The sequence below is a fragment of the Monodelphis domestica genome, chromosome 1 (assembly GCF_027887165.1).
Source record: "Monodelphis domestica isolate mMonDom1 chromosome 1, mMonDom1.pri, whole genome shotgun sequence".
Lineage (NCBI taxonomy): Eukaryota > Metazoa > Chordata > Mammalia > Didelphimorphia > Didelphidae > Monodelphis > Monodelphis domestica.
This window is the reverse complement of record NC_077227.1, coordinates 650,068,550-650,096,334: the sequence shown is the minus strand read 5'-3', so window position 1 is coordinate 650,096,334 and position 27,785 is coordinate 650,068,550. Positions and strand designations below refer to the sequence as shown.

Genomic DNA, 27,785 nt, shown 5'->3' with positions numbered 1-27,785 from the left:
TAGCAAAATGTTTTTTGTTAAAAACAAATGGGGGTGGGGGGTGGGCAGCAAAGTGGCTCAGTAGATAGAGAGGCAGACCTAGAGATGGGAGGTGCTGGGTTCAAATTTGACCTCAGACACTTCCTAGCTGTGTGACCCTGAGCAAGTCATTTAACTTTAATTGCCTAGCCCTTACCACTCTTCTGCCTTAGAACCAATATACAGTATTGATACTAAGATGAAAGGTGAGGGATAAAAAAAAAGAAACAACTTAGTTTCGTTTACTTCAGGTTAGAAATAGTCCTAGATATAGATATAGTAAAGTAAAATCACATCCCTTTAAAAACAAAAATCTCATTAGACAAATTTGCTGCTAAAGCTGGATTATTATGGTGAAATATGAATCTGGAACTGCTTCTCACAATTTACAACAATAGGCAATTCTAACTGGATCACAGTTACAAAATCAGAAGAAAGAAAATATATATGTATCTTTATTGTAGTAGGCAAGATATATTCTTATTTAATGAATAAGTAGAAGAAATTATTGTGACAAGATACAGTATTTGATTTATACATAGCAAAAATAGTTATGGAGAACATTATAACTCACAATTTGTAAAGGTAAATTTGAATTCTTTTCATATAAAGAAAAAAGAAAAAATGAGATGGGTTTTAAAAATAGAATTCAACATAGCTAATGGATAAACATTTGTAAATTAAATGAAAAATGGTTGGCTAAAAAAATATCCCGTATCAGTCAGCTCAAAATGGTGATACTAAATAAGGTTCCATTTACACAGGAAACCTGTAAGAGAAATAGACAAAAATATTATCGCATGATAAAATTTTAAGTATAAGGTTAGGGCCACCAAATAGTTTGTTTCACAACACTGGTGAGTTTGGCTGTCATTGGAGGACACTCCCTCCACACAATTGAAATCCCTCTGAAACTTCCTAGATGGACTTCAGGAATTGCCGCAGCTAACCTAGTGATGAATCTCTTCAAACTTTGTTCACTGGGATACAGGTCAGCTAGGTCCCAAGACACTGAAAAGAGATGTAATGAAGCTCAGAATGAGGTAAGGGCAAGAAAATGAGTGATGGGTTTTTTCCCTTTTGTTTAACAATATGGGGGAAAAAAAGACAATGAACAAAAGCAGAGATGCTAAACATGCAGTCCACAAAATTCCCAAGTGGGACAGGAACCAGATTAGAATGTAACTGGGAGTTCTCAGATAAAGAAATCAAAACTATTAATAAGCACATGAAGAAGTGTTCTAAATCTCTTATAATCAGAGAGATGCAAATCAAAACAACTCTGAGGTATCACCTCACACCTAGCAGATTGGCTAACATAACAGCAAAGGAAAGTAATGAATGCTGGAGGGGATGTGGCAAAGTAGGGACATTAATTCATTGCTGGTGGAGTTGTGAACTGATCCAACCATTCTGGAGGGCAATTTGGAACTATGCTCAAAGGGCGATAAAAGACTGTCTGCCCTTTGATCCAGCCATAGCACTGCTGGGTCTGTACCCCAAAGAGATAATAAGGAAAAAGACTTGTACAAGAATATTCATAGCTGCGCTCTTTGTGGTGGCCAAAAATTGGAAAACGAGAGGGATGCCCATCAATTGGGGAATGGCTGAACAAATTGTGGTATAGTTGGTGATGGATTACTATTGTGCTAAAAGGAATAATAAAGTGGAGGAATTCCATGGAGACTGGAAGGACCTCCAGGAAGTGATGCAGAGCGAGAGGAGCAGAACCAGGAGAACATTGTACACAGAGACAAACACACTGTGGTATAATCGAACGTAATGGACTTCTCCATTAGTGGCGGTGTAATGTCCCTGAACAATCTGCAGGGATTTAGGAGAAAAAACACTATTCATAAGCAGAGGATAAACTGTGGGAGTAGAAACACCGAGGAAAAGCAACTGCCTGACTACAGCAGTTGAGGGGACATGACAGAGGAGAGACTCTAAACAAACACTCTAATGCAAATATTAACAACATGGCAGTGGGTTCGAATCAAGAATACATGTGATACCCAGTGGAATCACGCGTCGGCTATTGGGGGTGGGGGGGAGGAAAAGAAAATGATCTTTGTCTTTAATGAATAATGCTTGGAAATTATCAAATAAAATATAAAAATTTTAAAAAAGAATGTAACTGGGAAATATTTAACAAAACAAAAATACAATAAAACATAGATAATATTACTGTGTGTGCATGTGTGTGTGTGTTTGTGTGTGTGTGTGTTTCTTCCTTCATCAATGTATGGCGTATGTATGGGTTAGTGGTCCTTGTTTCTATTTGAGTTTGAGATCTCTGGCAGGTGGATGAAATAATACCTGATAAGAGGGGGAGTGGGCGGGTGGAAGTCCAGCTCTTATTGTGTCTCCATTTTTCCTATGGAAAATAATGATTTTTGGACTAGAAGTGCCACAACCAAAAAAGAGCTAGTGAGAAGTTGATACTCAAGACAAGTAGGGAAATAGAAACAGAATACTTTAATGGATTCAAACAAATAACACCTTAGAAAACTATTAACTGTGATTTCTGAGGCCCTTTCAAAGATCTTTTGAAAGATTGTGGAGTGTTAGCCTAAACCCAATTTCTATTTATTTCTTTATCTATTTCCAATTTTCCCAATAGTTATCATCAAATAGTGAGTACATGCCCTGGTACCTACATTCTTTGGGTTATCAAACACTAAGCTACTAGGTTTATTTGCTTCTATACGTTGTCAATCTAATCTTCTCTATTTTTAGCCAGCACTAGATCATTTTGATATTTATTGCTTTGTAGTATAGTTTGACAACTGATAATACTAGCTCCCCTTGCATTCCTTCCATAATTTCCCTTAAGATTTATGACCTTTTGTTTATCCAGTGAATCTAGTTATTGTTTATCCTAGGTCTATAAGAAGTAGTCCTTTGGTAATTCAATTTGTTAATTAGCACATAAATGAAATATTCTTTAATTCCTAAATTTTCTAATTTTTAAAAAATACAAATATGTTGTATTTAGTCAAAAGCTTTTTCTTCATCTATTAATATATTTTTGTTTTTTTATGTTATTAATTTGATCCATTAAGTTTATAGCTTTATTCATATTAAATCTAGCCCTGCATTACTGAGATAAATCCAACCTGGCCATAGGATATTATCATTATGATAGATTGCTATAGCCTCTTTGCTATAATTTAATTCTTTTTGTCAATGTTCATTAGGAAAACTGGCCTTTATTTTTTGTTCTATGCTTTGACTTTCCATATTTGAAGTATTAAAACTATATTTTATGTTATATAAGAAATTTGGTAGGATTCTTTCTTTTTGTATTTTTTTTTGCAAATAGCTTATGTAATATTGGAATTATTCTTTAAATGTCTCATAGAATTTTCTTTTAAATCCATCTGATCCTAGTCTTTTTTTAATTTGGAGTTTATGGCTTGTTCAGTTTCTTTTTCTCAGATTGTTTATTTAAATTATTCATTTCTCATTCCCTTAATACAAATATCTTACATTTTTGTAAATATCAATCCATTGCATTTAAGTTGTCAGTCTTGTTGCCATATAGTTGGACAAAATGGTATAATAATTTCTGTTATTTCTTCAAATGTGTTGATTTTTTTAAAGCATGATAATATAATCAGCAAAATGTAAGCCAATATACTTGATTTTTATTTTCTGCCATAATTCTAGAATGGATTATTAAAGAGTTAGTGAACACCTAGAAAAGTAAATAGGTTATTACAAAGAATAAGCAATATTTAATCAAGAACAGGTCATTTCAGAATTATTTAATTTCCTTTTGGGACAGAATTTGAAATTCTATATTAAAAGAATTCTGTAGATATCAAAAGAATTCTGTATAGTTTACCTAGTTTTTAACATGCTATTCTTCTAGAAATAAAGAAGAGCTATGGTTGATTTAATTAGAGGCTTTAACTCATGATTCAGAAAGGATTAATTAATAATTCAAATTTAACCTAGAAGGTCTCTAGTGAGGTGCCTTAGGGATCTTTACTTGGTCTGCTACATTTTTATTAATGAGCTGTATAAAAGTATATTTGTCACACTTTTTAGATTTGCATTACACAAGACAAGAGGGATAGCTCACATACTGAATGTTCAAAAAGATCTTGGATAGACAAAACAATGGGCTGAATCTATTAAGATGAAATTTAATAGTCCTAAATATGAAGTCTCATGCTTGACTTCAAAAAATTAACTTCACAAGAAGAAGATGGGGGAGTTGTGGCAAGGCAGCACTCTGAATAAGGTCTTGCAAAGTTGACTACAAGCTGAGTATCAATCATCAGTGTGATAGGTCAGCCAAAGAATCTAATGTAATGTTATATTGCATTAAGAGAAGCATCATGTCCAGGAATAAGGAGGTGATAGTCCCACTGTACTTTGCCTTGGTCAAACTACATTTCCAAAGAATTGCGTTAAGTGTAGGGGACTACATTTTAGGAATGATATTGAGAAGTCGGACAGTGTCCAGAGGAAAGCAGACAGTTTGGCAAAGATCTATAGACACATGCTATGGAAAGATCAGTTGTAACAATTAAAATGTTTAGCTTGGAGAAGAAAATACAGAGGGAGGAGATCGGGTATTGGAAGGATTGTTAAATAGAAAAAGGATTTGACTTGTTTTGCTCAGCCCCAAAGGTCAAAACTAAGAGAAAAGAGTGGTGTTCACAAAGTGACAAATTTCAGCTTGGTTTAAGGAAAAAACCTTCTCACAGTTACAGTTATCCAGTGGTAGAATGAGCTTGAGGGAGGCAGTGGCTTTTGCTTATTGGAAGCCTATGAAAGCAAAGACAGGAAGATAGCATATTTGTATGTGCTAAATAAGTTATGGGGAGTACTAGATAGCTTCTGAACTCCATCTAAATTTGTGATTCTGTTTGTTCATTTACTTGAAGCTTTGAATTACTATATAACATAAAAGTAAAATGTATTTTTTTTAAATATTATTTTATTTGGTCGTTTTCATACATTATTCACTGGAAACAAAGATTGTTTTCTTTTCCTCCCCTCCCCTCCCCCCCCCTTTCCCTCTCCCATAGCCGACGCATGATTCCACTGGTTATCACATGTGTTCTTGACTCGAACCCATTTCCCTGTTGTTGGAGTTTGCATTATAGTGTTCATTTAGAGTCTCTCCTCAGTCTTATCTCCTCCAACCCTGTAGTCAAGCAGTTGCTTTTCAGCGGTGTTTTTACTCCCACAGTTTATCCTCTGCTTGTGGGTAGTATTTTTTTTTTTAGATCCCTGCAGATTGTTCAGGGATTGCATTGATACTAATGGAGAAGTCCATCACCTTCGATTGTACCACAGTGTATCAGTCTCTGTGTACAATGTTCTCCTGGTTCTGCTCCTCTCGCTCTGCATCACTTCCTGGAGGTTGTTCCAGTCTCCATGGAACTTCTCCACTTTATTATTCCTTTTAGCACAATAGTATTCCATCACCAACATATACCACAATTTGTTCAGCCATTCCCCAATTGAGGGGCATCCCCTCATTTTCCAATTTTTGGCCACCACAAAGAGCGCAGCTATGAATATTTTTGTACAAGTCTTTTTGTCCATTATCTCTTTGGGGTACAAGCCCAGCAGTGCTATGGCTGGATCAAAGGGCAGACAGTCTTTTATCGCCCTTTGGACATAGTTCCAAATTGCCCTCCAGAATGGTTGGATCAATTCACAACTCCACCAGCAATGAATTAATGTCCCCACTTTGCCACATCCCCTCCAGCATTCATTACTTTGCATAGCTGTCATGTTAGCCAATCTGCTAGGTGTGAGATGATACCTCAGAGTTGTTTTGATTTGCATCTCTCTGATTATAAGAGATGTAGAGCACTTTTTCATGTGCTTATTAATAGTTTTGATTTCTTTGGCTGAGAATTGCCTGTTCATGTCCCTTGCCCATTTGTCAATTGGAGAATGGCTTGATTTTTTGTACAATTGATTTAGTTCTTTATAAATTTTAGTAATTAAACCCTTGTCAGAGGTTTTTATGAAGATTGTTTCCCAATTTGTTGCTACCCTTCTGATTTTGGTTACATTGGTTTTGTTTGTACAAAAACTTTTTAATTTGATGTAATCCAGATTATTTATTTTGCATTTTGTAATTCTTTCTAATTCTTGCTTGGTTTTGAAGTATTTCCCTTCCCAAAGGTCTGACATGTATACTATTCTGTGTTCGCCTAATTTTCTTATAGTTTCCTTCTTTATGTTCAAGTCATTCATCCATTTTGAATTTATCTTGGTGTAGGGTGTGAGGTGTTGATCTAAGCCTAATCTTTCCCACACTGTCCTCCAATTTTCCCAACAGTTTTTATGAAATAGTGGATTTTTGTCCCAAAAGCTGGGATCTTTGGGTTTGTCATATACTGTCTTGCTGAGGTTGCTTGCCCCCAGTCTATTCCACTGATCCTCCTTTCTGTCTCTTAGCCAGTACCAAATTGTTTTGATGACCGCTGCTTTATAATATAGTCTGAGATCTGGGACTGCAAGACCCCCTTCCTTTGTATTTTTTTTCATTAATTCCCTGGATATCCTTGATCTTTTGTTCTTCCAAATGAACTTTGTTATGTTTTTTTCTAAATCAGTAAAAAAAATTTTGGAAGTTCCACAGGTATGGCACTAAATAGATAGATGAGTTTGGGTAGGATGGTCATTTTTATTATATTGGCTCGTCCTACCCATGAGCAGTTAATGTTCTTCCAATTGTTCAAGTCTAGTTTTAGTTGTGTGGAAAGTGTTTTGTAGTTGTGTTCATATAGATCCTGTGTTTGTCTCGGGAGATAGATTCCTAAGTATTTTATTTTGTCTTGGGTAATTTTGAATGGGATTTCTCTTTCTAGTTCTTGCTGCTGAGCTGTGTTGGAATTATATAGAAATGCTGATGACTTATGTGGGTTTATTTTGTATCCTGCAACTTTGCTAAAGTTGTTGATTATTTCAATTAGCTTTTTGGTTGAGTCTCTAGGATTCTTTAAGTAGACCATCATGTCATCTGCAAAGAGTGATAATTTGGTCTCCTCCTTGCCTATTTTGATGCCTTCAATTTCTTTTTCTTCTCTAATTGCTACTGCTAGTGTTTCTAATACAATGTCAAATAATAGAGGTGATAATGGGCATCCTTGTTTCACTCCTGATCTTAATGGGAATGGATTTAGTTTATCCCCATTGCAGATTATATTAGCTGATGGTTTTAGATATATACTGTTTATTATTTTTAGGAATGACCCTTCTATTCCTATGCTTTCTAGTGTTTTTAGTAGGAATGGGTGTTGTATTTTATCAAAGGCTTTTTCTGCATCTATTGAGATAATCATGTGATTCTTGTTGGTTTGCTTGTTGATGTGGTCAATTATGTGGATAGTTTTCCTAATGTTGAACCAGCCCTGCATCCCTGGTATGAATCCTACTTGATCATGGTGGATGACCCTTCTAATCACTTGCTGGAGTCTTTTTGCTAGTATCCTATTTAAGATTTTTGCATCTATATTCATTAGGGAGATTGGCCTATAGTTTTCTTTCTCTGTTTTTGGCCTGCCTGGCTTTGGAATTAGTACCATGCTTGTGTCATAAAAGGAGTTTGGTAGGACTCCCTCTTTGCTTATTATGTCGAATAGTTTGTATAATATTGGGGTTAACTGTTCTCTGAATGTTTGATAGAATTCACTGGTGAATCCATCAGGCCCTGGGGATTTTTTCTTAGGCAGTTCTTTGATGGCTTGATGGATTTCAATTTCTGATATGGGATTATTTAAGAAAACTATTTCTTCTTCTGTTAGTCTAGGCAATTTATATTTTTGTAAATATTCATCCATATCACCTAGGTTGGTATATTTATTGCCATATAGTTGGGCAAAGTAGTTTTTAATGATTGCCTTAATTTCCTCTTCATTTGAGGTGAGATCCCCCTTTTCATCCTTGATGCTATTAATTTGCCTTTCTTCTTTCCTTTTTTTAATTAAATTAACCAGTACTTTGTCTATTTTGTCTGTTTTTTCAAAGTACCAGCTTCTAGACTTGTTTATTAGCTCAATAGTTCTGTCACTTTCTATTTTATTAATTTCTCCCTTAATTTTTAGGATCTCTAGTATGGTTTTCTTCTGGGGGTTTTTAATTTGTTCATTCTCAAGTTTTTTTATTTGCATTTCCAATTCCTTGGTCTCTGTCCTCCCTAATTTTTTAATATATGCACTCAGGGATATGAATTTTCCTCTAAGTACTGCCTTGGCTGCATCCCATAAGGTTTGAAAGGATGTTTCGCCGTTGTCATTTTCTTCAACGAAATTGTTAATTGTTTCTATGATTTCTTCTCTAACTATCCGATTTTGGAGTATCATGTTATTTAATTTCCAATTAATTTTTGATTTGGGTCTCCATGTACCCTTGCCGATCAATATTTTAATTGCCTTGTGATCTGAAAAGGCTGCAGTTAATATTTCTGCTTTTCTGCATTTAAGTGCCATGTTTCTATGACCTAGTGTATGATCTATTTTTGTGAATGTGCCATGTGGTGCTGAAAAGAAGGTGTATTCTTTTTTGTCCCTATTTATTTTTCTCCATATGTCTATTAATTCTAATTTTTCTAAGATTTCATTCACCTCTTTTACCTCTTTCTTATTTATTTTTTGATTTGATTTATCTAAATTTGATAGTGGTTGGTTCAAGTCTCCCACTAATATGGTTTTACTGTCTAATTCCTCCTTCAATTCTCCTAGTTTCTCTATTAAAAATTTGGATGCTATACCATTTGGTGCATACATGTTGATTAGTGATATTTCCTCATTGTCTATACTTCCTTTTAGCAGAATATATTTACCTTCCCTGTCCCTTTTGATCAGGTCTATTTGTACTTTGGCTTTGTCAGATATCATGATTGCAACTCCTGCCTTCTTTCTATCGGTTGAGGCCCAAAAGGTCTTACTCCAACCTTTAATTCTAACCTTGTGAGTGTCAACCCGTCTCATATGTGTTTCTTGAAGACAACATATGGTAGGGTTTTGTGTTCTAATCCAATCTGCTATTTGTCTGCGTTTTATGGGTGAGTTCATCCCATTCACGTTCAAAGTTATGATTGTTATTTGTGGATTCGCTGGCATTTTGATGTCTTCCCCTAGTTCTGACCTTTCTTCTTTAGCTTTCTCCTTTTGAACCAGTGATTTACTTTAGGTCAGTCCCCCTAGTCCCCTCCCTTGAGATGCTTCCCTTTCTAGCCCCTCCCTTTTTATGCTCCCTTCCCCTCCCCCCTCTCCTTCCCTCCCTTTTTGTACTCCCTCCCCCCTCCCCCTCCTTAATTTTCCTTTCTTTCTTGCCCTAATGGATAAGATAGAATTCAGGATCCCACTGGATCTAGATGTTCTTCCCTCTCAGATTTGATTTCACTGAGAGTAAGGTTTAAGTAATTCCACTTCACGCTCTCTTCCTCTCCTTCTCATATGAGAGTTCTTCCCCTCCCCTTCCCATGTGTATCTTTATATGGGAAAGTTTATTCTATTGATTCCCCCCCTATTTCTTGAAGTTAATCTTAGTATTATCACGGTTCCCCCCTCCCTTTTCCTTTTTTTGCCCCAACTTTCCCCAAATCTTCTTAATTCCCCAATCTTTCCCTATGCATGTTTCTTCTAACTACTCTTATGATGATACAATTTATGAGAGTTACACAAAACATTTTCCCCACATATTAATATATATAATTAGATGTAAATGTAGTCCTTATAGAAGAGAGTTTGACTTAAAGAGAAAGATAAAATTTATCTCCTTTTCCCTTTCTTTCATATTTACCTTTTCATGTTTCTCTTGCTTTCTGTGCTTGGATATCGAACTTTCCACAGAGCTCTGGTCTTTTCTTTGCAAAAAGTTGGAAATCTTCTATTTTGTTGAACGCCCATACTTTCCCCTGGAAGTATATAGTCAGTTTTGCTGGGTAGTTGATTCTTGGTTGGAGACCCAGCTCTCTTGCCTTTCTAAATATCGTGTTCCATGCTTTGCGGTCTCTTAGTGTATTAGCCGCTAAGTCGTGTGTGATCCTTATGGGAGCCCCCTTATATCTGAAGCTCTTCTTCTTGGCTTCTTGTAGGATTTTCTCCTTTACTTGGAAGCTCTTGAATTTGGCAATTACATTCCTAGGCGTTGTCTTTTGGGGATTTAGTATAGAAGGTGTTCTATGAATCCTTTCTATTTCTATTTTGCCCCCTTGCTCCAGAACGTGGGGGAAATTTTCTTTTATAATCTCCTCTAGAATAATATCCAATTTGTTGTTTACCTCTGGTTTTTCTGGGAGACCGATGATACGGAGATTTTCTCGTCTTCCTCTGTTCTCCAGGTCCGTGACCTTCTCAGTGAGATATTTTATGTTTTCTTCCAATTCATTAATTATTTGGGTTTGCTTTATTGATTCTTGCTGTTTTATCATCTCACTTTCTTCGAGGTGCTTGATTCTGGTCATTAGGGACTGGATTTGCTTTTCAGCCTTGTCTGCCCTTCTATTGGATGCTTCGAGTTCTTTTTCCAATTGAGCAGTCTTATCTGTCAGACAGCTGATCTCTTTCTCCCATTTTTCTTTCCAGAAGGTTTCCATCTTTTGGATAAGTTCCAGTTTGAGATCTTCCAGAGCTTGTTGATAGTTTCCATTTTGGGAGGCGTGTTCTGAATTTTTTTGGATTTCCTCCTCATTCTCCTCTTTTCCTTGGGTACTTCCACCATAAAAGTTTTCAATAGTCACTTTTTTCCCTTTCTTCCTGTAGGCTTGATTTTGGGCCATGTGAGCCATCCCTTTGGTGGTTTTATTTCCCTTTCCTTTTTGGTCTGGGGTCTGGGTTATAAGAGCGGTTTTTCTGTGAATTTAGGTTGCTTCAGACTAGTTCTTCCCAGCCTCCGAGCCCAGGTATTCAGCTCCGCCCAGATAATCAGCGCGCGTTGTTCAGCACAGCCCGCCCCAAGTCCAGGTCCGCTGGATTCTCCAGTGAAAGCGCCCTGAGACGTTTTTTCCTGGCAGTCCCCAGATCCCAAGGACCCTGGAGTGCCCCCCCAGACAGAGACGCTCCCCACTCACTCACTGTCCCGGTGAGCGCTCAGGTAGCTCACTCTGGTTTAGTGGGGGAGGTGGGGTAGGGGAAGGGCGGCTCAGTTCACTTTTCTGTGCAAGCTTTTCCTTCTTATTTTAGTGTGGAAATGTTCAAGCCCCACGTACCTTTGCCTCTGTGGGGTACTGGGGAGTCCTTCTGTTCCTCCAAAGGTGATTTTATGCTCCTTTGATGTAGTCTATTTCGTTCGGTGCTGGGGAGAGGAAGCGTGCGGCGTCTAGATTGCAGCCATGATTACCCGGAAGTCGTAAAATGTATTTTTAAGAAGCAATTGTGAATTTTAAAAGTCTCCATCTTGGTATAGCACCCAAAAATTGTGCACACCCACACTACACGGGCATGTGCTAGTCAATGACAAATCAGAAATAACTAACTGCCCACCTGAGCTGTCCTAAGCCAAGCTAGAGCCAACCATTGGCACTTGTGAGACACAGGAAGTGAGGTAGGGAACAGCCTCTGGAATTCGCGGACTTCCTGTGGAGGGAGCTAGACGCGAGTTCCTGTTAGAAGCTTGGACAGGGAGGACGCCCGCAGACAGCTTTCCTTCAGATCGGTCACGTGAGTTAAGGACTGATTCTTTCCACCTTGGCCCTTTGGGCCTAACCTCCCTCTGCCTTGGTCAGAGGTTGAGTAGCCCCTTTCCCTTTTCTCCTCTCTCTTTCTCTCCCTCTCCTTTCCCTACTCCCATTGTGATTAAACCTCCATAAACTCCATTCTGACTTGAGTGTTTCATTTTAGGAATTTCATAAGTAAATTCCTTGGCGGCCATTGTTCAATATTACAACAATCTTAAAAAGGTGAAATTTTCACCATTACACATTACAGCATTTAAAAAAAAATTGATAGAAATAGAATCATCCATTTCAAAATAGTAGATCCCTTCTAACCAGATGTTAAATCAATTAAAAAAAAATCGGGGGAGGGAGGATTTAATGAATCAGTTGGATTTAACAGCTTTCTGAAGAATATTAAATTGAAATATTAAAGACCTTTTTCTAAGTACATAATTATCTCCAATAAAAATTATTATGTATTTGAATGCAAAAAACCTCAGTAAATTGTAAAAGAAAAATTGTATACACACAATATTTTTCATTCATCCAACATTAATCACCTACAATAAAATTGGAAATGAATAATACAATCTGATTAAAAGGTACAAGATTAGAACTTAATGGTGCAATAGTAAAATGGTGTAGTAAGTAGGATTGTTCAAGCCATTCTTTTTTTTTCTTCCTTAAACTCTTCTGTCTTAAGACAGAAAAGTGGCAAAGGCTAGACAATCAGAGTTAAGTGATTTGCACATCAAGTTGGTTAATATTGTATGAAGGGCAAAATAAACATCTCAAACAGGGAAGGGCAAACAGACATTCCCTATGCTCACATGAAAGTACTTGAGGCTCCCATGAAAAAGGAACTCAAGGGGAGAAGGTAGAGGTAGGATTATTGCCTTGAAGTCTATGGGGGAAAGTCTGTCCCTGAATCGCTCATGCCCAATTGGCTGAAAATAGGCAGTCTTGCTACTGGAGTCATTGCCTTGCTCCCTAGAGTGATTGCCTCTGACCAAGTTTCTGCTATTCTAGCTCCATGCAGCTTCTAAGACCAGCCCTTCTTCAGCTCTATGCTTCACTTCAGGAGCAGGGCTCTTTTTCTTGTCCATTGCTTGGACATTTTTAAAGGTGGGGGGAGACTATCTTTATTCATACTGTGGAGTTACTTCCTTTCTGATTCACTCAGGAAAGCTGTTCTTCCCTAACAAAAGTATCACCTGGCATTTCTGCATCTTTGTAGAGAGTCTCACACTTCATTATCAGTCCCTTTTCTGTGATTAGGTTGTGACCTAAAAAAAATGTGTATTTTTTTAAAAACATAGAATCTCAGAGTTAGAAGGTACCGTCTAGTCATTGTAACTCATGCTTAAACAGGAATCCCCTCTATAATATACTCAACAAATGTTCATCCTTTTTGTTCAAAAGTCTCCCATGAAGAGAGTGGGAGCGGGGGAATAGCTGGGTTAAAGAAGACATAAAAAGTAACAAGAATAATATAAATATAATTATAATATATACACATATAATTACATATGCATATAATTGGAATCAATAAAATAATATAAATATCCCATTCAAAAATCTGTGGAATGTAGTCACATCACCTCTTGGAAGCAAGTGTAATATAGCCCTGAATCTTTATTAATGAAAGAGAAGCCAAATGGATTTAGTATTTTCTTAAAGATATTAGACAAAAAAATAAATAAAAAATAAAAACAAAAAGGAAGAAGAAAAGAAAGATAAGAAGTCAAAGCAGAAGCTAACCCAAGCTAAGCCTTTGAAAACCACTGGGCAAGAATGTAGAGAGAGATGATGACTCAGAACAGAGCCTTAAGGTCTACCCACAGGAGGGAACATGAATATGATGGTCTAGCAAAGGAGACTGAAGAGTGTGGTTCAGCAGACAGGAAGAAAATGAGCAATGATCAGTGTTATGAGAGTATCTGGTTGAAGGGTAGTCAGCAGGGTCAGATACTATGGAGGTTCAAGATAAATAAGGACTGAGAAAATCCCATTGGGGTATTTGGTAATTAAGAGATCATTATTGATTTTGGAAAGGGCCATTTCAATTGACTGATGATGCAGGAAGCCAGATAGTGAACAATTTCAATAAAAAGAAAAGCAAAGTCTTTAAGGAATTTGGCTAAGAAAGAGATTAGGATAATAGAGCTAAAGTTAAGTGACATCAGAAGCCATCTTATCCAACCTGGCCTTATTATAGATGACAAAACTAATGCTCAAGGGAATTGTGATTTATCAAAGTAAGTAACAGAATTCAAAACCAAGTCCTTCAATTGTGGAGTCAATGCCCTTTTCCCTGGTACTACACTGAAGTGAATGTGTATGCTTTTTATAACATTTCTGCATAAATGAATGGATGAAAAAGTAGTTTTGATGTGTTTGCTATGCATGAGGCAGTCTTAAGTCAAGTTGGTGCTAGATTGTAAAGAGATTTAAAAGCCATTCCAAAGAGAGGAGTCTACAAATTCTCTTGTGTGAAGGTACTAAAGATGCAAATATATGCAAGTAGGACCATCCCTGCCTTCAAGGAGCTCACATCCTCCAGGGGTTAGGGCACGTGGCATGGTTTGAAAATATCCAGGACAAAGAGTATGGCAGAGTCAGGGTAGAAACCAACATCTCACACCATGATAAAGTCAAAACAAGTACATGATTTAGACATAAGCAAAACAGCTGAGTATGGAATAGTCAACCTGTGAAATCTATGGGTAAGGAAAGAATTTATAACCCAAATGAGATACAGAACATAAGATATAAAATGGCTAATTTTGGTTATATTAAATTTAAAAGTCTTTGTTCAAATAAAACTGATGTAGACAAGATTAAAAGGAATTAGAAATCTTGGGGAAAACTTTGTAGCAAGTATCTCTGTTAAAGACATTTTTCAAATATGTAGAGAATTGAGTCAAAATTTTAAAAATATAAGTTATTCTCCAATCAATAAATGGTCTAGGATAAGAACAGGCAGCTTTCAGAAGAAAGTAAGGCTATCAGTAGTCACATGAAAAAAAAAATGCTCTATAGAACCAGGAGAGACTATGGAGACAGATACACTGTGGCACAATCGAATATAATAGACTTCTCTACTAGCAACAATGCAATGATCCAGGACAATTCTGAGGGTCTTATGAGAAAGAACAATATCCACACCCAGAGAAAGAACTGTGGGAGCAGAAATACAGAAGAAAAAGAACCGCTTGATCCCATAGTTCAATAGGGTATGATTTAGGATGTAGACTCTAAATGATAACTCTATTGCAAATATTAATAATATGGAAATAGGTCTTAATCAATGATGCATATAAAACCTAGTTAAATTGCTTGTTGGCTACAGGAGGAGGGAAGGAGAAGGTGAGGGGAAAGATTATGAATCATGTAACCATGAAAAAATAAAAATAAATTTTAAAATAGCAAAAAAATACTCTAAATCACTCTTGATTAGAGAAATATGAATTAAAATAAATCTGAGATACCACCTCACACCTATCAGACTGGCTGATATGACAGAAAAGGAAAATGATAAATGTTGGAGGAGGTATGGGAAAATTGGGACACTAACGTACTGCTGGCAAAATTGTGAACTGATCCAACCATTTTGGAGAGCAATTGGAACTATGCCCAAAGGGCTTTAAAACTTTGATCCAAAAGTATCACTACTAAATCCCAAAGAGATAAAAAAAAAGGTGGGGGGGAATGGACATCTTTATTCAAAAATATTTCTAGCAGTTCTTTTTTGTGGTAGCAAAGAATTGGAAATTGAGGAGATGTCAATCAATTGGGGATGGCTGAACAAGTTGTGGTATATAATTTTAATGTCATACATTAAGATGTATGACAATGATGAAGATGGTTTTAGAAAATCCTGGAAAGATCTACTTGAAGCAATGCAAAGTGAAGTGATCAGAACCACAACATTGTACATAGTAACTGCAATGTTGTGTGATGAACAATTTTGAATGACTAACTATTCTTAGCAATGCTCCAAGGACTGAAGATGAAAAATGCTCTCTGTTTCCAGAGAAAGAACTAATGGAGTTTGAACACATACCAAAACATATTTCACTTTCTTTTTGCATTTTTGTTCAAGTTTTCTTCCATAAAATGCTAGTATGGAAAAAAAAAATATTTTACATGATTGTGTATATAAAATCCAAATCAGATCACTTACCATCTCAGGGAGGGGGGAGATGAAGAGAGAAAATTTAGCTGAAAATTTTTTCAAAAAATTAAAAAGGTTCTTTTTACATGTAATTGAGGAAAAAATATCTTTAAAAGTTCTCGTTCTGGGTAAAATAAAGCCAAAGCTCACTAATCAGAGCTTAGAGAGCCAGGGGTGGAGTCTACATTCCAGTGGAAAGGGGATGAGAAGGACAGAATATAGATGACATGGCTTGGAAATGACCTGGAAATATCTATATTTCAAAATAAATCACTTAAGTCATTATTTAAATAATATTATAAGAATATTTAGTAATCTTACATGGCTCAATTGGAAATTCCAGTTGGTTCTTTTCATATGCAAGTTTTAAGGAGTTTATTACACATCAAAAATTTATGCATTAGATTTATATAATGTGATTTACATATCAAAAAAATTTACTGTTATCATTTTTAAGGAAAGCATATATGTTAGGTTTTTAAGGGGTCTACAAATCTGATTCTACTCTTCTCGTACAATTGTTAATGTCCATCTAAATTGTTGAAAATGGGTTTTTTTTCTTAGTGCCATTAGCAATTACGGACCAATTACCAGTACTTCAAACAAGAATTTCCGGTCACTTTCCTTTTATACATCGGTTTGATATCAGAAAAAGCACAAGTAGCTGTATGCGACCAAAGGTAAGAGAGGATTTAAAAATAATTATTTAGGATATTTAGATTTGACAAATGTATCATAGAATGTTTTACTTTATTGGAGTTACAATATACTCTTTAAAATAACATTTTTAAAACAGTCATGTTTTTAGCAATGATCTTTAGGTTGAAAGCCGAGACATTCTTCTAAGTTTTTAACTAATAACTGGTCACTCTCTAGCAATATTTATAATGTCCTGTCACAAGATTTTAACTTTTTTAATAAATTACCTTTTAAATAATTTTAAGAAATTCCTCATTGTTCTGTTAAATTATTCTTATAAAGTATTGTCTGACACTTTAATATAATTCATATATAGGCATACATTTCTATTTAATTATTCATTAACCACACTTCCCCAACTATAGATATTCATTTTCACATTTCTTTGAGATTTTTTGTGTAAAACTAATTGTCATTTGGGATACAGTCATAAATATTTTGGCCCATAAAAAACAACAGTTGAAAAATCATATCCATAGCAACCCATGCAAATAGAAATTAAACCTGACATATCTTGCCCTGTGTACAGGGAAACCATATGCAAGTTATACAGTCCTAGAGACAAAACATGTCTGAACCATAGGAAGATGTATTTTCTTTGCCTTTTTTTCTCTGCGCTTTTCAGTCAGGCTCTTGTTTTATCAATAAAAAATCCTGACAGACTCGTCACTATTCCTTTGCTTTTTGGTAATGGAACCTAGACTGATAGTCCTAGTTCTCAAAGAGGATGGCAGAGAAACAAATGGATGCACTGCCAACACTTGAGCTCCGGGCTGCATCTCCTAGCTGCTTGGGCGCCCCTGGTTAATGTCAGCCTTGTTTCCCTTTCCAGCGTCACGGAGCATTTTTGCAGCCAGAGGTACCACCAACGAGAGGGTCAACAAATCCCAGTGGAAAAGAAGCATTCGCTCCAGGGTCCCGCTTGCCAGAACAGGCCAGGATAGAGAAAGGACACTCATCATCAAGCTCGACGAGCTCAACCTGTCTCTACCAGCCCCATTCTCAAAGGTCACTGATGTCTGAAAATCACTTATCAGAAACAGACTCCAAAGAAGGAGCCAAGGCAAACCTCACACCTCCTGGGAAGGAAACCAGGAGTCCACACATTTCTCTGACAGATGAAGCAAATTATCTCCCTCCCACCCAGGAGGATTCTTTATATTCACTATCCAAATAGAGTTTTTGAGAAATCACCAGATAGGTTACCCACCACAGATAACCCAGTCACCGATACTCCCGTTATTCCTGAAATGGAAAGAATCGAGAATCACTATACCGACACCTATGTTTGCTTTTCCAGTACCAATAACCACAAATACAAGCTGAGCCTAGCTTATTTTTAGAGAGAATGGAATACTCCTTTGAGTTAAAAAAACAAAACAGTGCTATATTTTGTTTTCTGAAAAACAAATATCCTTCAAGGATGACATAACTTTTTCAGAGAGGCATTTGATTGCTAGTGCCATGAACTACTCTGTTTCCTTTTTGAAATCAGACATTTTACAACAATACAATACCACCGAACTTAGAATCAGAGTATCTCACCTAACAATAATGGCAAAATCCCTTACTTTCTCTTACCAGACCTTTCTTGTTGATAGAAATGAGATAAAAATATCTACACCTCAGGGAGAATACCATGGGTAAGAAAGCATTTTGGAAACTAGAAAGGGCTATGTGAGGTTATTAATGACTATTTTGACATCAGAAATGAAAAGGAAACATGCTGCCCATCTCCAGAGGTAGAAATGATGGCCTCAGGACAAATTGAAGCTTATTATCTTCCTTTTTTTTCCTCTTTCTCTCTTTCTTTTTGATATCACTATTTCAAGAATATATTTTATATGACTATATGCATTTTGTAACAGCTTTTGTTTTTTCCTAGTCTTCCTTCTCAGTGGATGGGGAAAAGGGAAGAGAATTTAAACTAAAAATTAAATCAAATGAAAATAAATAAATAAATGAAAGTGGGCTTTTAAAAGAAAATATCTTGTTCCTTCATTTTATGGCTACTGTGTGATAAAAATAGTAGTTAACAAGACAATGACCCACCATAGAAGAAACCAGTAAAATACAAAATCATGTAATGTTTATTTTTCAAAAGTTGGTTATTTGAAAACCATCATGTTCATAGTTTTAATATCTAAACTTGTTCTCTTACTAGTAGTATTTATTATTATTTATGCAATGCTTTAACACACAAGATTGAGCTCAAGCCCCCTCTAAACAGATATACAGCATTTGCAAAATATGGTAAAAGGCAATTTAAATAGTAGAAGCAGTTATAATATAGACAATTTTATGTATTTATTTTTTATTTGACTAATGATGCTGCTCTAGATTATATCATACTATTTAAAATAAGCTCCTATCCAAAAATTTCTAATAAACCCATTAGAGTAATATTTCCTTTCCTTTGACAGCTATGGTTAGCTATTCATTTTGAGAGCCCTATAGTTCATTATAGTCATTATTACCTGACAATAAGAATTAATATTTTTAAATTTTATAATTAATTGTGAGTTACACATAATACATAAAGGTCTTAGATTTTTCAGTAAGGTTCCACCTAATCTCATTTAAGGGGCAGCTAAGTGGCATAGTGGCTGAAGTGCCAGGCCTGGAGTCAGAGAGACCTGAGTTCAGTCTGGCCTCGGACACTTGCTAGCTGTGTGACCCTGGGCAAGTCACTTAACTACATTTACCTCAATTTCCTCATTCATAAAATGAGTAGAAAAAGGAAATGGTAAACTGTACCAGTATGTTTGTCAAAAAAAGATCAAAAAGGTGTCATGAAGGATCACACCCAACTGAAAATGACTAAACAACCACCAGTTTATTTAAATATTCATAGAATAATAGCTCTCAGGAAGTTAGAGGATATTGAGAAAATCAACAACAACAAAATACCATTTTTAAGCGCATCCTTCAAAGAGATGAGCAAAAGGGAAAGGCCTCATACGGGCAATATTTAGAGCCACAGTTTTAATGGTAGTAATGAACTGGCCACCAGAAAGAATCCATCAGAGAATGGCTAAGATATTTGTTGACTGAATGGTACAACTATAAGCAGAATTCTGATCAATGAATATCTAACCCTAGCATTACCAATAAACTAGCATTTTACCTTCATATATCTTTGTATGCTTCAAAACATTTTCACAGCTTTTATCATCCCTCTAAGACTGTATAATTTTTAACATCCCTCTTTTACAAAAAACTAAATTCATAAAATTATACACCTAGGTTATAGTAGAACCAGGACTAGAACCCAGTTCTCCTGACATCTAGTCCATGAAAATAGTTCAAAAAGAAGGTTTTTAAGGATAAATACCGATATGTTTACACCAGTAATTTTCATCTCTCATCTCTCCTTCCCACCTCCAACTCCAATCTCCTACTCGGAAGCTACCCAACCCCTTTCACTGTTTTCAGACCCTTGGTTCTTCCCCAGGCCATTTTTCATGCACTAGCTACACTTTCCTCTCTCATCTTGACCTCTTTAATAAAGCAATTCAACTCTACATCGTCCTCTTCTTTCAAATTCTTTTCTCCCTTATCCTGTCACCAATCTTTCCCAGCCAAATCTCAGCTGAGGATTTCTTCCAACATTCACTGCTTTCACTCCTACTCAAGTGCTGTTGAATTGATCCTGGTGGATGGGATCCACTTTCTAATTTCTATTTATGTGACATAATCTCAACTGGACCCCCGATGCAGCAATGCAATCTTTTTACACATCCCTAATTGACTTATTATCCCACTCACCAAACAAATCCTAACCTTTTGGTACATCTTCAGACTTCTCATAGTTCTCACTCCCTACCCTCCCAGCTGAGAATTTTGTCTCATATTTCAATGGAAAAAAATCCTCAAGAACTCCTTTTTCTCTCCTCGTCTCACATCACTCAGATGCCTTTGAAAACTCCTCACATGAAGAGGTCGCCTTTCTCTATGCCAAGGTAGATCCATAAATGACCCCATTCCATCCTACCATCTCCAGAAAATTGTCCCCTCTATCATCCCCATTTTTCATTAATATTCAATCCTTCCCTATCTGCTGGCTGCTTCTCTATTACTTTCAAATATGCCCATGCCTCCCCCATTCCTAAAAATCCTGATTTATGCCACCAATCCCCATTTGTTGTCACCCTATATTGCTGTTGCCTTTCATGGTTATAATTCTTGAAAAAAAAACTATCTGCTTCCTTCTCTCCAGTTTCTTTTACACTCCTTGTAGTCTGGTTTCTGACCTCAGCATTCAATTGAAATTACTCTCTTTAAAGTTACCATTGTTAGAGATGTAGACTCGAAATAATTGCCCAATTGCAAATATTAATAATATGGAATTGGGTCTTGATCAATGACACATGTAAAACCCAGTGGAATTGCTCACTAGCTATGGGAGTGGGGAGGGAGAAGGGGAGAGAAAGAACATGAATCATGGAACCATAGAAAAATATCCCAAATTAATCAAATAAATAAATTCTATTTAAAAAATAATAACAACGTTAATGACCTTTTCTCAATTCCCATCTTTTTTTTTTTACTTCTCTGTAGCCTTTGACACTGCCAATCACCCTCTTCTCCATATTCTCGCTGGTTTTTTGTGGCACTGCTCAATCCTGGTTCTACTTACCTGAATATTCTTCATTCTCTTTGATGTATCTTTTTCCAGGTTCCTACTCACTAACTATGGCTGTCTTCTAGGGCCCTGTCTTTGGCCCTCTCTTCTTCTCCCTCTATTCTATTTTACTTGATGATCTAATCAGTTCCTCTCAATTTAATTCTTTCATTTTTATACTGATTCTCAAATCTACTTATTCAGCCTTAACTTCTCTTCTGAACTCCAACCTCACATTTCCAACTGACTGGATGGTCCATTGATATCTAAAACTCATCAAAAACAAGACTAAACTTATTGCCTTTCCCCATAAATGCCTCCCCACTTCCAAACTTCCGTCTTACTGTCAAAGATCCTTCCAGGTTCCTGGTACCTAAATTTGCCACCTAGATGACATCCTTCACTCCTGACTCTCTTACCCTTCATATCCAACATGCTGCCAAGTCCTGAGGATTGTACCTTCCCAATCCCTTGCATATTGCCCTCTCTCATTGCCACTGCCTTGGAGTATTGAAATACCCTGTTGATTGATCTCCCTGGCATGTCTTCCTATTTCAAATCATCAGCCACGTACCTGCCAAAATCATCTTTCTAAAGCACAGATCTGGCCATGTCACTCCCTCCAAACTGTAAAAATGGAGACTTGAATCCAGGACTTCAATCCCCAGAAGTCCTTGCTCCACTTCCCCAGAATGCTTTGTAATCTCACTGAATTCTCACCTGGGTTGAGAGCAAATTATGATTTAAAGGGTCTCCGCAGTTGGCGGGGCCCTCTTCTCTTCCTGTTTCCGCTGGCAAGCAGAGGAGTCTCATGATGTGAGTGAAATTGAATTGGACCTCTCAGCCCACCTGGCACGTGCCTTTTTTATTTGTTTTTTTCTTAAATTCTCAACCTTTAATAAACCTCTAAAAATATCATACTCCTTGCAGAGAGAAACTAATTTCTACCTGCCTCAGTTTTCCCAAATTTTAACTGTTATAAAACTGAATAATCTCCAATGACTCCCTATTACTTTCAGAATAAAATTAAATCCTGTCATTTAAAATCTTTCATAACCTGCATTTTCCCTACCATTTCAATTTTCTGACACCTGACATCCCCCTCAAATATTTTACAATTCACTAACACTCACCTTATTACTGTCCCTCTCAAAAGACATCATCTTTGGATTCTGGCCATCTTCACTGACTGTCCTCTGTGCTTTGAATTCTCTCCCTCTTCATCTCCACCTGGCTTCTGTGGCTTCCTTCAGATACCAGCTAAAAGTCCACCTTCTACAAGAAGCCTTTCCTCATCCCTCCATAAGGCTAATGCCTTCTTTCTATTGATTAGCTCCAATATTTTCTGTATTTATCTTGTTTGTACACAGTAATTGGTGTGTTATTTCTACTATAGAACTCTGAGCTTCTTAAGAGCAGAGATTCTTTCTGGCCTTTCTTTCTATCCCCAAAGCTTAATTTAGTGCCTGGCACATAGAAGGCACTTAATAAATGCTTGTTGACTTGACTAAAGCAATACTTTGTCAGGATTGTTTGGGTAACCTATGACCTAGTAGCCTCTAAGACAAAAGTCTCATCACCTTTTAGTTTCACCAGATCCAATCCTGGAGGCTTGACACTGAAAGGAAATTTTTTTCTCTTTCATTCTTGATCTCTCCCCAGAGTTTTGGTCTCAGGAAATCTCCAAAATAAAGCTTGCATATTCATTTCAAGAGCAGCTCAGTCATACAATGTTCAGAGCACTGGGCCTGGAGTCAGTGAGACTCATCTTTCTGAGGTCAAGTCTGGACTCATGCTTACTGGCCATGTAATCCTGGGCAAGTCACTGAACCCCATTTGCCTCAGTTCCTCATCTGCAAAATGAACTGGAAAACAAAATGGCAAACCACCCCAGTATCTTTGCCAAGAAATCCCAAATGGAGTCACAAAGAGTCTGAAATGGCTGAACAACAACAAAATTACTTGTTCCTCATTTTCCCAAAAGACAGACCCACATATAACATAATATTTTATTTCACTTACCAGAAAAATGCATAAGGTGCAAAAGATTTATAGGAACCCAGGAACAAATGCAGAAACATAAAGCACCCAAATAGCCTGTCCAACTTACTACCTACCTACCCAGTCAGTATCCTTCTTCCTCGGGGTAAATACATTTTTGAGATCTGATAAAGTCTCTTCATGTTGGACCGGCATGATCTGAGCCACTTATTGTGATAAAAACTAGCAGGAAATGGTAACTTCAGTTAAAAAAAAAAACCTGTGAAATATATAAACAATCCAGGAGTAAACATATTAAGACACATACATTGAAAGAGCAAGGTTGGCAAGTTGGGGTCTCTTACTCTCTCTGTGGCCCTCCCACCTCTCTATCCCCATAATTATCAAAATGGTGAGCAAAAATTCACCCAGGAAGGTGGAATATTGGTGATGCCATGTGAAGTAGATAATCATTGAATGTTACAAATGATGGAGACTAAAGAAATCAACACTATTTCTCATGGCATGTTGAAGTCTACTGGGAAACTATTTCAGAAAAGTAGTAATAAGTAGTTATTTATGATTTTGTAACAAAATCAGCTTTTAAAAAATCACCTTGTTAACTGGCTTTTTAAAGTGTTTTTTTGTACATGTATCTTGTAGTTTGTTAAGATTAAAATTAATATATAATAACTATTATATTTTTAAAGTTTATTAATAATAACTAAAGTAAAAAAGCTAGCTAACCCAGTTCCCAGTGGTGAGAGAAGCGAGCAATAGGGAGGAGCTACAGAACTTATAAACAATTCTGTGAAGACTCAAACATGCACAAAGGGAAAAACATTCTGGGTAATATAGTTTTAGGAGTTCAAGATTTTCTAACTATAAAAGTTACATTAAAAATGCTTTATTAAACTTAAAAAAAAAAACCCTTACCTTCCGTCTTGGAATCACTACTGTGTATTGGTTCCAAGGCAGAAGAGTGGTAAGGGCTACCCAATGGGGGTTAAGTGACTTGCCCAGGGTCACACACGTGGGAAGTGTCTGAGGCCACATTTGAACCTAGGACCTCCAGTCTCTAAGCCTGGCTCTCAATCCACTGAGCCACCCAGTTGCCCCCTTTTTTAACCTTTGAGTCTCCTTAGAGTTGTATGATTTTCTTATATAACATTTCTTGGTTCAAATACATTTTTGGACCAAAAGTAATCATATGCGCTGTAAATTACTGTCAAATTTCTCTATAATTATTAAATATCATCTGATCCATATAATAAATCAAAATTTGTAAATTTAATTGAAAGTGCAGAAGCATTTCTAAATTGGGATCCTTATGATGGAAAAGGCTATTTTTAAAACAGTTACTCATTGCTTTCCATTAGATTAACCCAATAGAACAGCTAAAGTCCTAAGACAATAGGTGTAGCAATAAGAAAAACATTCATTAAAATAACTCCATTTATCTTCAAGCAACGAAAGGGAAAATTATAGAACCCCACAAAATATTTAAATCTATGAAATCTTACTTTTTCTTTTAAGCTTAGTAAGAGATGAATTTCTAGATTATGAATGAATGAATGGCTGAATGAAAAAGCCTTTATTAAGTCCTTACTATTTACAAAGCACTCTACTTTAGTGCTGGGGATACAAATAGAAAAGCAAAACAGTTCTTAAGGGGAGAGAACCACTTCCTCTTAATATTTCAGCTGGAAATAATCACAAGTAAAGTTACTCTGTTCTAGGATTAGTCACTTCAATCAGTGATAAAGTTGGGATGAAATAATGCTGAAATTTCCAAAGAAATAAATGGTTGGTTTGATCCCAAGGAATTCCAGAATTGCTTTTGGTTCCTTCTTGGTCTGTGACTTTGCTGGTGTGGGGAACTTTAGGTAAAGAAATGGCATCTAAGAGTACAAATCCACAATTTGTCTGCAGTCTTTTTCTGCAGTTTCATTTTCATTTCTTCTTTTTCCTTGGAGAGACGTTAAAAGGTGACTAGTATTATGGAAGTAACTCAGTAATGGGGAGGCAGTGTCAGCTGCACTCTAAACCAGAGAAACACTTGGGTTCAAATCCCAACTCTGACAAGTGGTAAAAGGAGTTTCCTTACCCCAAAGTCCCTTATATCAATTTAAAGCAAAACATAGGTTTGTTCCCTCTCCACAATGTCAATGAAAGCACCAGTGTAGACTATTGAGTGGGAAAGTCCGGCTCCCTATCAATAAATTCAGACAGTTGAAGACTGAAGACAGCTCCATAGTTCTTCAATCTCTACTTCTCTCTAATCTGTTGGTAGCCTTGTATAAAGATAAAAACCAGAAGAGGGAAGATGAGAGGGAGTAAGACTCTCTGCCGCTTCCTACCTACATCAAGCAGCATGGAGGATTTCAGAACCTTGTGCCCTTGCTATTCTGGAACATTGGAAGAGCTCTTTGCTTTTCATAAAGTAAGACTTCCAACTGCAGAATGTGGACTGGGAGAGAAACCTGGATCCAGTTCAACTCACCAAGCACACCAACTGTGACAAAAGCAGAAACAAAAACTAGGATTTGCCCTCAAGGAGTTTGCGTTTCTACTAGACTGGTCAAATGAGTCAATATAAATAAATTCAAGATAGTTTTCAGAGAATACTCTAACAACTAGAGTGGTACATGGATAGAGCTCTGAAGGAAGCTAGAAATTTTATGAAGCCCTGCTGAGGAAGGAGTGCATTCTAGTCATGAGGGTACATGCTTAGCAAAAGTATGGAGGTATGAGATAGAGTTCTGGGTTTAGGGAACAGCAATTAGCTCAGGGGAGTATGTAAAAGAATTCTGGAGATGTGGAGTGAATCCTAAAAACAGGAGTCAAAAGCAGGTCAATGAACTTCAAATTTTTATTTAAAAAAAAAATTTAATGGTTGCCTATTGACTCTTACAGAGAAGTCCCTGGTCAATGTCAAATGAAGGGAAATAGTCATCCCTTGGGTACTGAGGAGGATAAAGCCTCTCTTACTGGAGCCTCAAACCCTTGTGATTTGGGTGGAGTACGAGTTTGTGACATAACAGACAGAGGCCAGAATTTCGGTTCCTAAAGTTCTAGCTAACTTCCTGGCTGTCTTTAGAGGAGGATTCCTTAGGGTATACTTGCTGTTGTTGTAGCCTGAATGCTGTAGTCATAAATGTCTGCCAAGTGGACTGTTTTTATTGTTAGCAAATGTCACTCCACCCAAGTCAGGATTTTCAAAGATTCCTTGGATGAAAGGGAGCTTCTCATCTCTCCCTATTTTTTCTTTTTAAAGTATGTTATGACAGACATTTAGTCTGTTCCTCTATGAGGTTCTGAAAAAATTCTGCAGAGCCCAAAGAGTGACCTTAATTTTTTTTTAAGATTTTGTTTTCTTTTGTCTTTCTCCCAAAGAGTTTTAAAAGTTTTGATAGGTTGCTAAATTAGTTTTCGTGCTTATGCATGGGTAGTTGATTCTATCCAGTTAAGGACAAAAAGACTACCACTAAACAATTCCTCAACTTTAGAATGCCAATAATGGCTAGGCCAGGTTGGGAGAGAAGTTGAAGAAGACGCAATTATTGCCATATTTTCTAAACTCAAGCCAGCATCCACCTCCTCTGGACTAGAATCTCAGACTCCACCCTTGGAACAATTGTGAGCTTTGATAGACTAAATTTTCCCTTTATTTTGCCTGGTTGTACGCCCCCACTTCACCTTTCCTCCATATCCATGCCTGGGTATATATCACCCTACCTTTAAAGCTCCCTTTTGATAGTTTGTTTTTCTTTCATTAGAATATAAGCTTCCAAAGGCAGGACTTTCCTGTTCCATTGGATTTGTATCCCAGGCCTTAGTATTATGCTGGGAACATAGTAAGGGCTTAATTATCTCTCTATCTATTTATATATCTGTCTATTATCTATCTGTCCATATCTTTCTGTTTATCTATCTATCTTTTTAACTATCTAATCTATCTATCTATCTATCCACATCTTTCTGTCAATCTATCTTTCTGTCTGTCTATCCATTTTTATCTATCTAGCTAATCTATCTTTTTATCTATCTATCTAATCTATCATCTGTCTATCTATCCATCCATATCTATCTTTCTGTCTATCTATCTATATCTTTCTTTCTGTCTATCGATCTATATCTTTCTTTCTTTCTGTCTATCTTTCTATCTATCTATCTATCTATCTATCTATCTATCTATCTATCTATCTATTTATCTATCTGTGTGTTTGTGTACCTATCTGTCTATCTGGTGGTCTATCTATCAGGGTTTGAATGGTACATTAAATGGTAAATTAAATGTTATGTGGAGAACAGACAAATGGAAGAGAAAAAATCAGCAGGAGTCTTCTGTCAGAGATAATCTGAGATGGTATATAAAGGGAATAAAAATAAATATACTTTATTTCATCTTCTTTGAAAAAAACTCTACATCGTTCTGTTTGTCCCCAAACTCTCTTTTTCTTTCCAGAAAACAGGAGAGGAGAGGAGAGGAGAGGAGAGGAGAGGAGAGGAGGGGAGGGGAGGGGAGGGGAGGGGAGGGGAGGGGAGAGGGGAGGGGAGGGGAGGGGAGGGGAGAGGGGAGGGGAGGGGAGAGGGGAGGGGAGGGGAGAGGAGAAAAACTGAGTGCCGAAACATAACTTGCGCCCTGG

The 27,785-nt window shown here is 36.7% G+C and overlaps 1 protein-coding gene across 1 annotated transcript in view; it reads left to right on the top strand.

Moving 5' to 3' along the window:
• The window catches only part of C1H2orf73 (chromosome 1 C2orf73 homolog), a 56,235-nt gene extending 37,717 nt beyond the window's left edge, over positions 1–18,518 (top strand). The window contains exons 4-5 of the mRNA XM_007476821.3: positions 16,398–16,513; positions 17,365–18,518. Coding sequence (XP_007476883.1) covers positions 16,398–16,513; positions 17,365–17,709 — 461 coding nt within the window. The 3' untranslated portion in view covers positions 17,710–18,518. The remainder of the gene's footprint in view (positions 1–16,397; positions 16,514–17,364) is intronic.
• Positions 18,519–27,785: the final 9,267 nt, after the last annotated feature.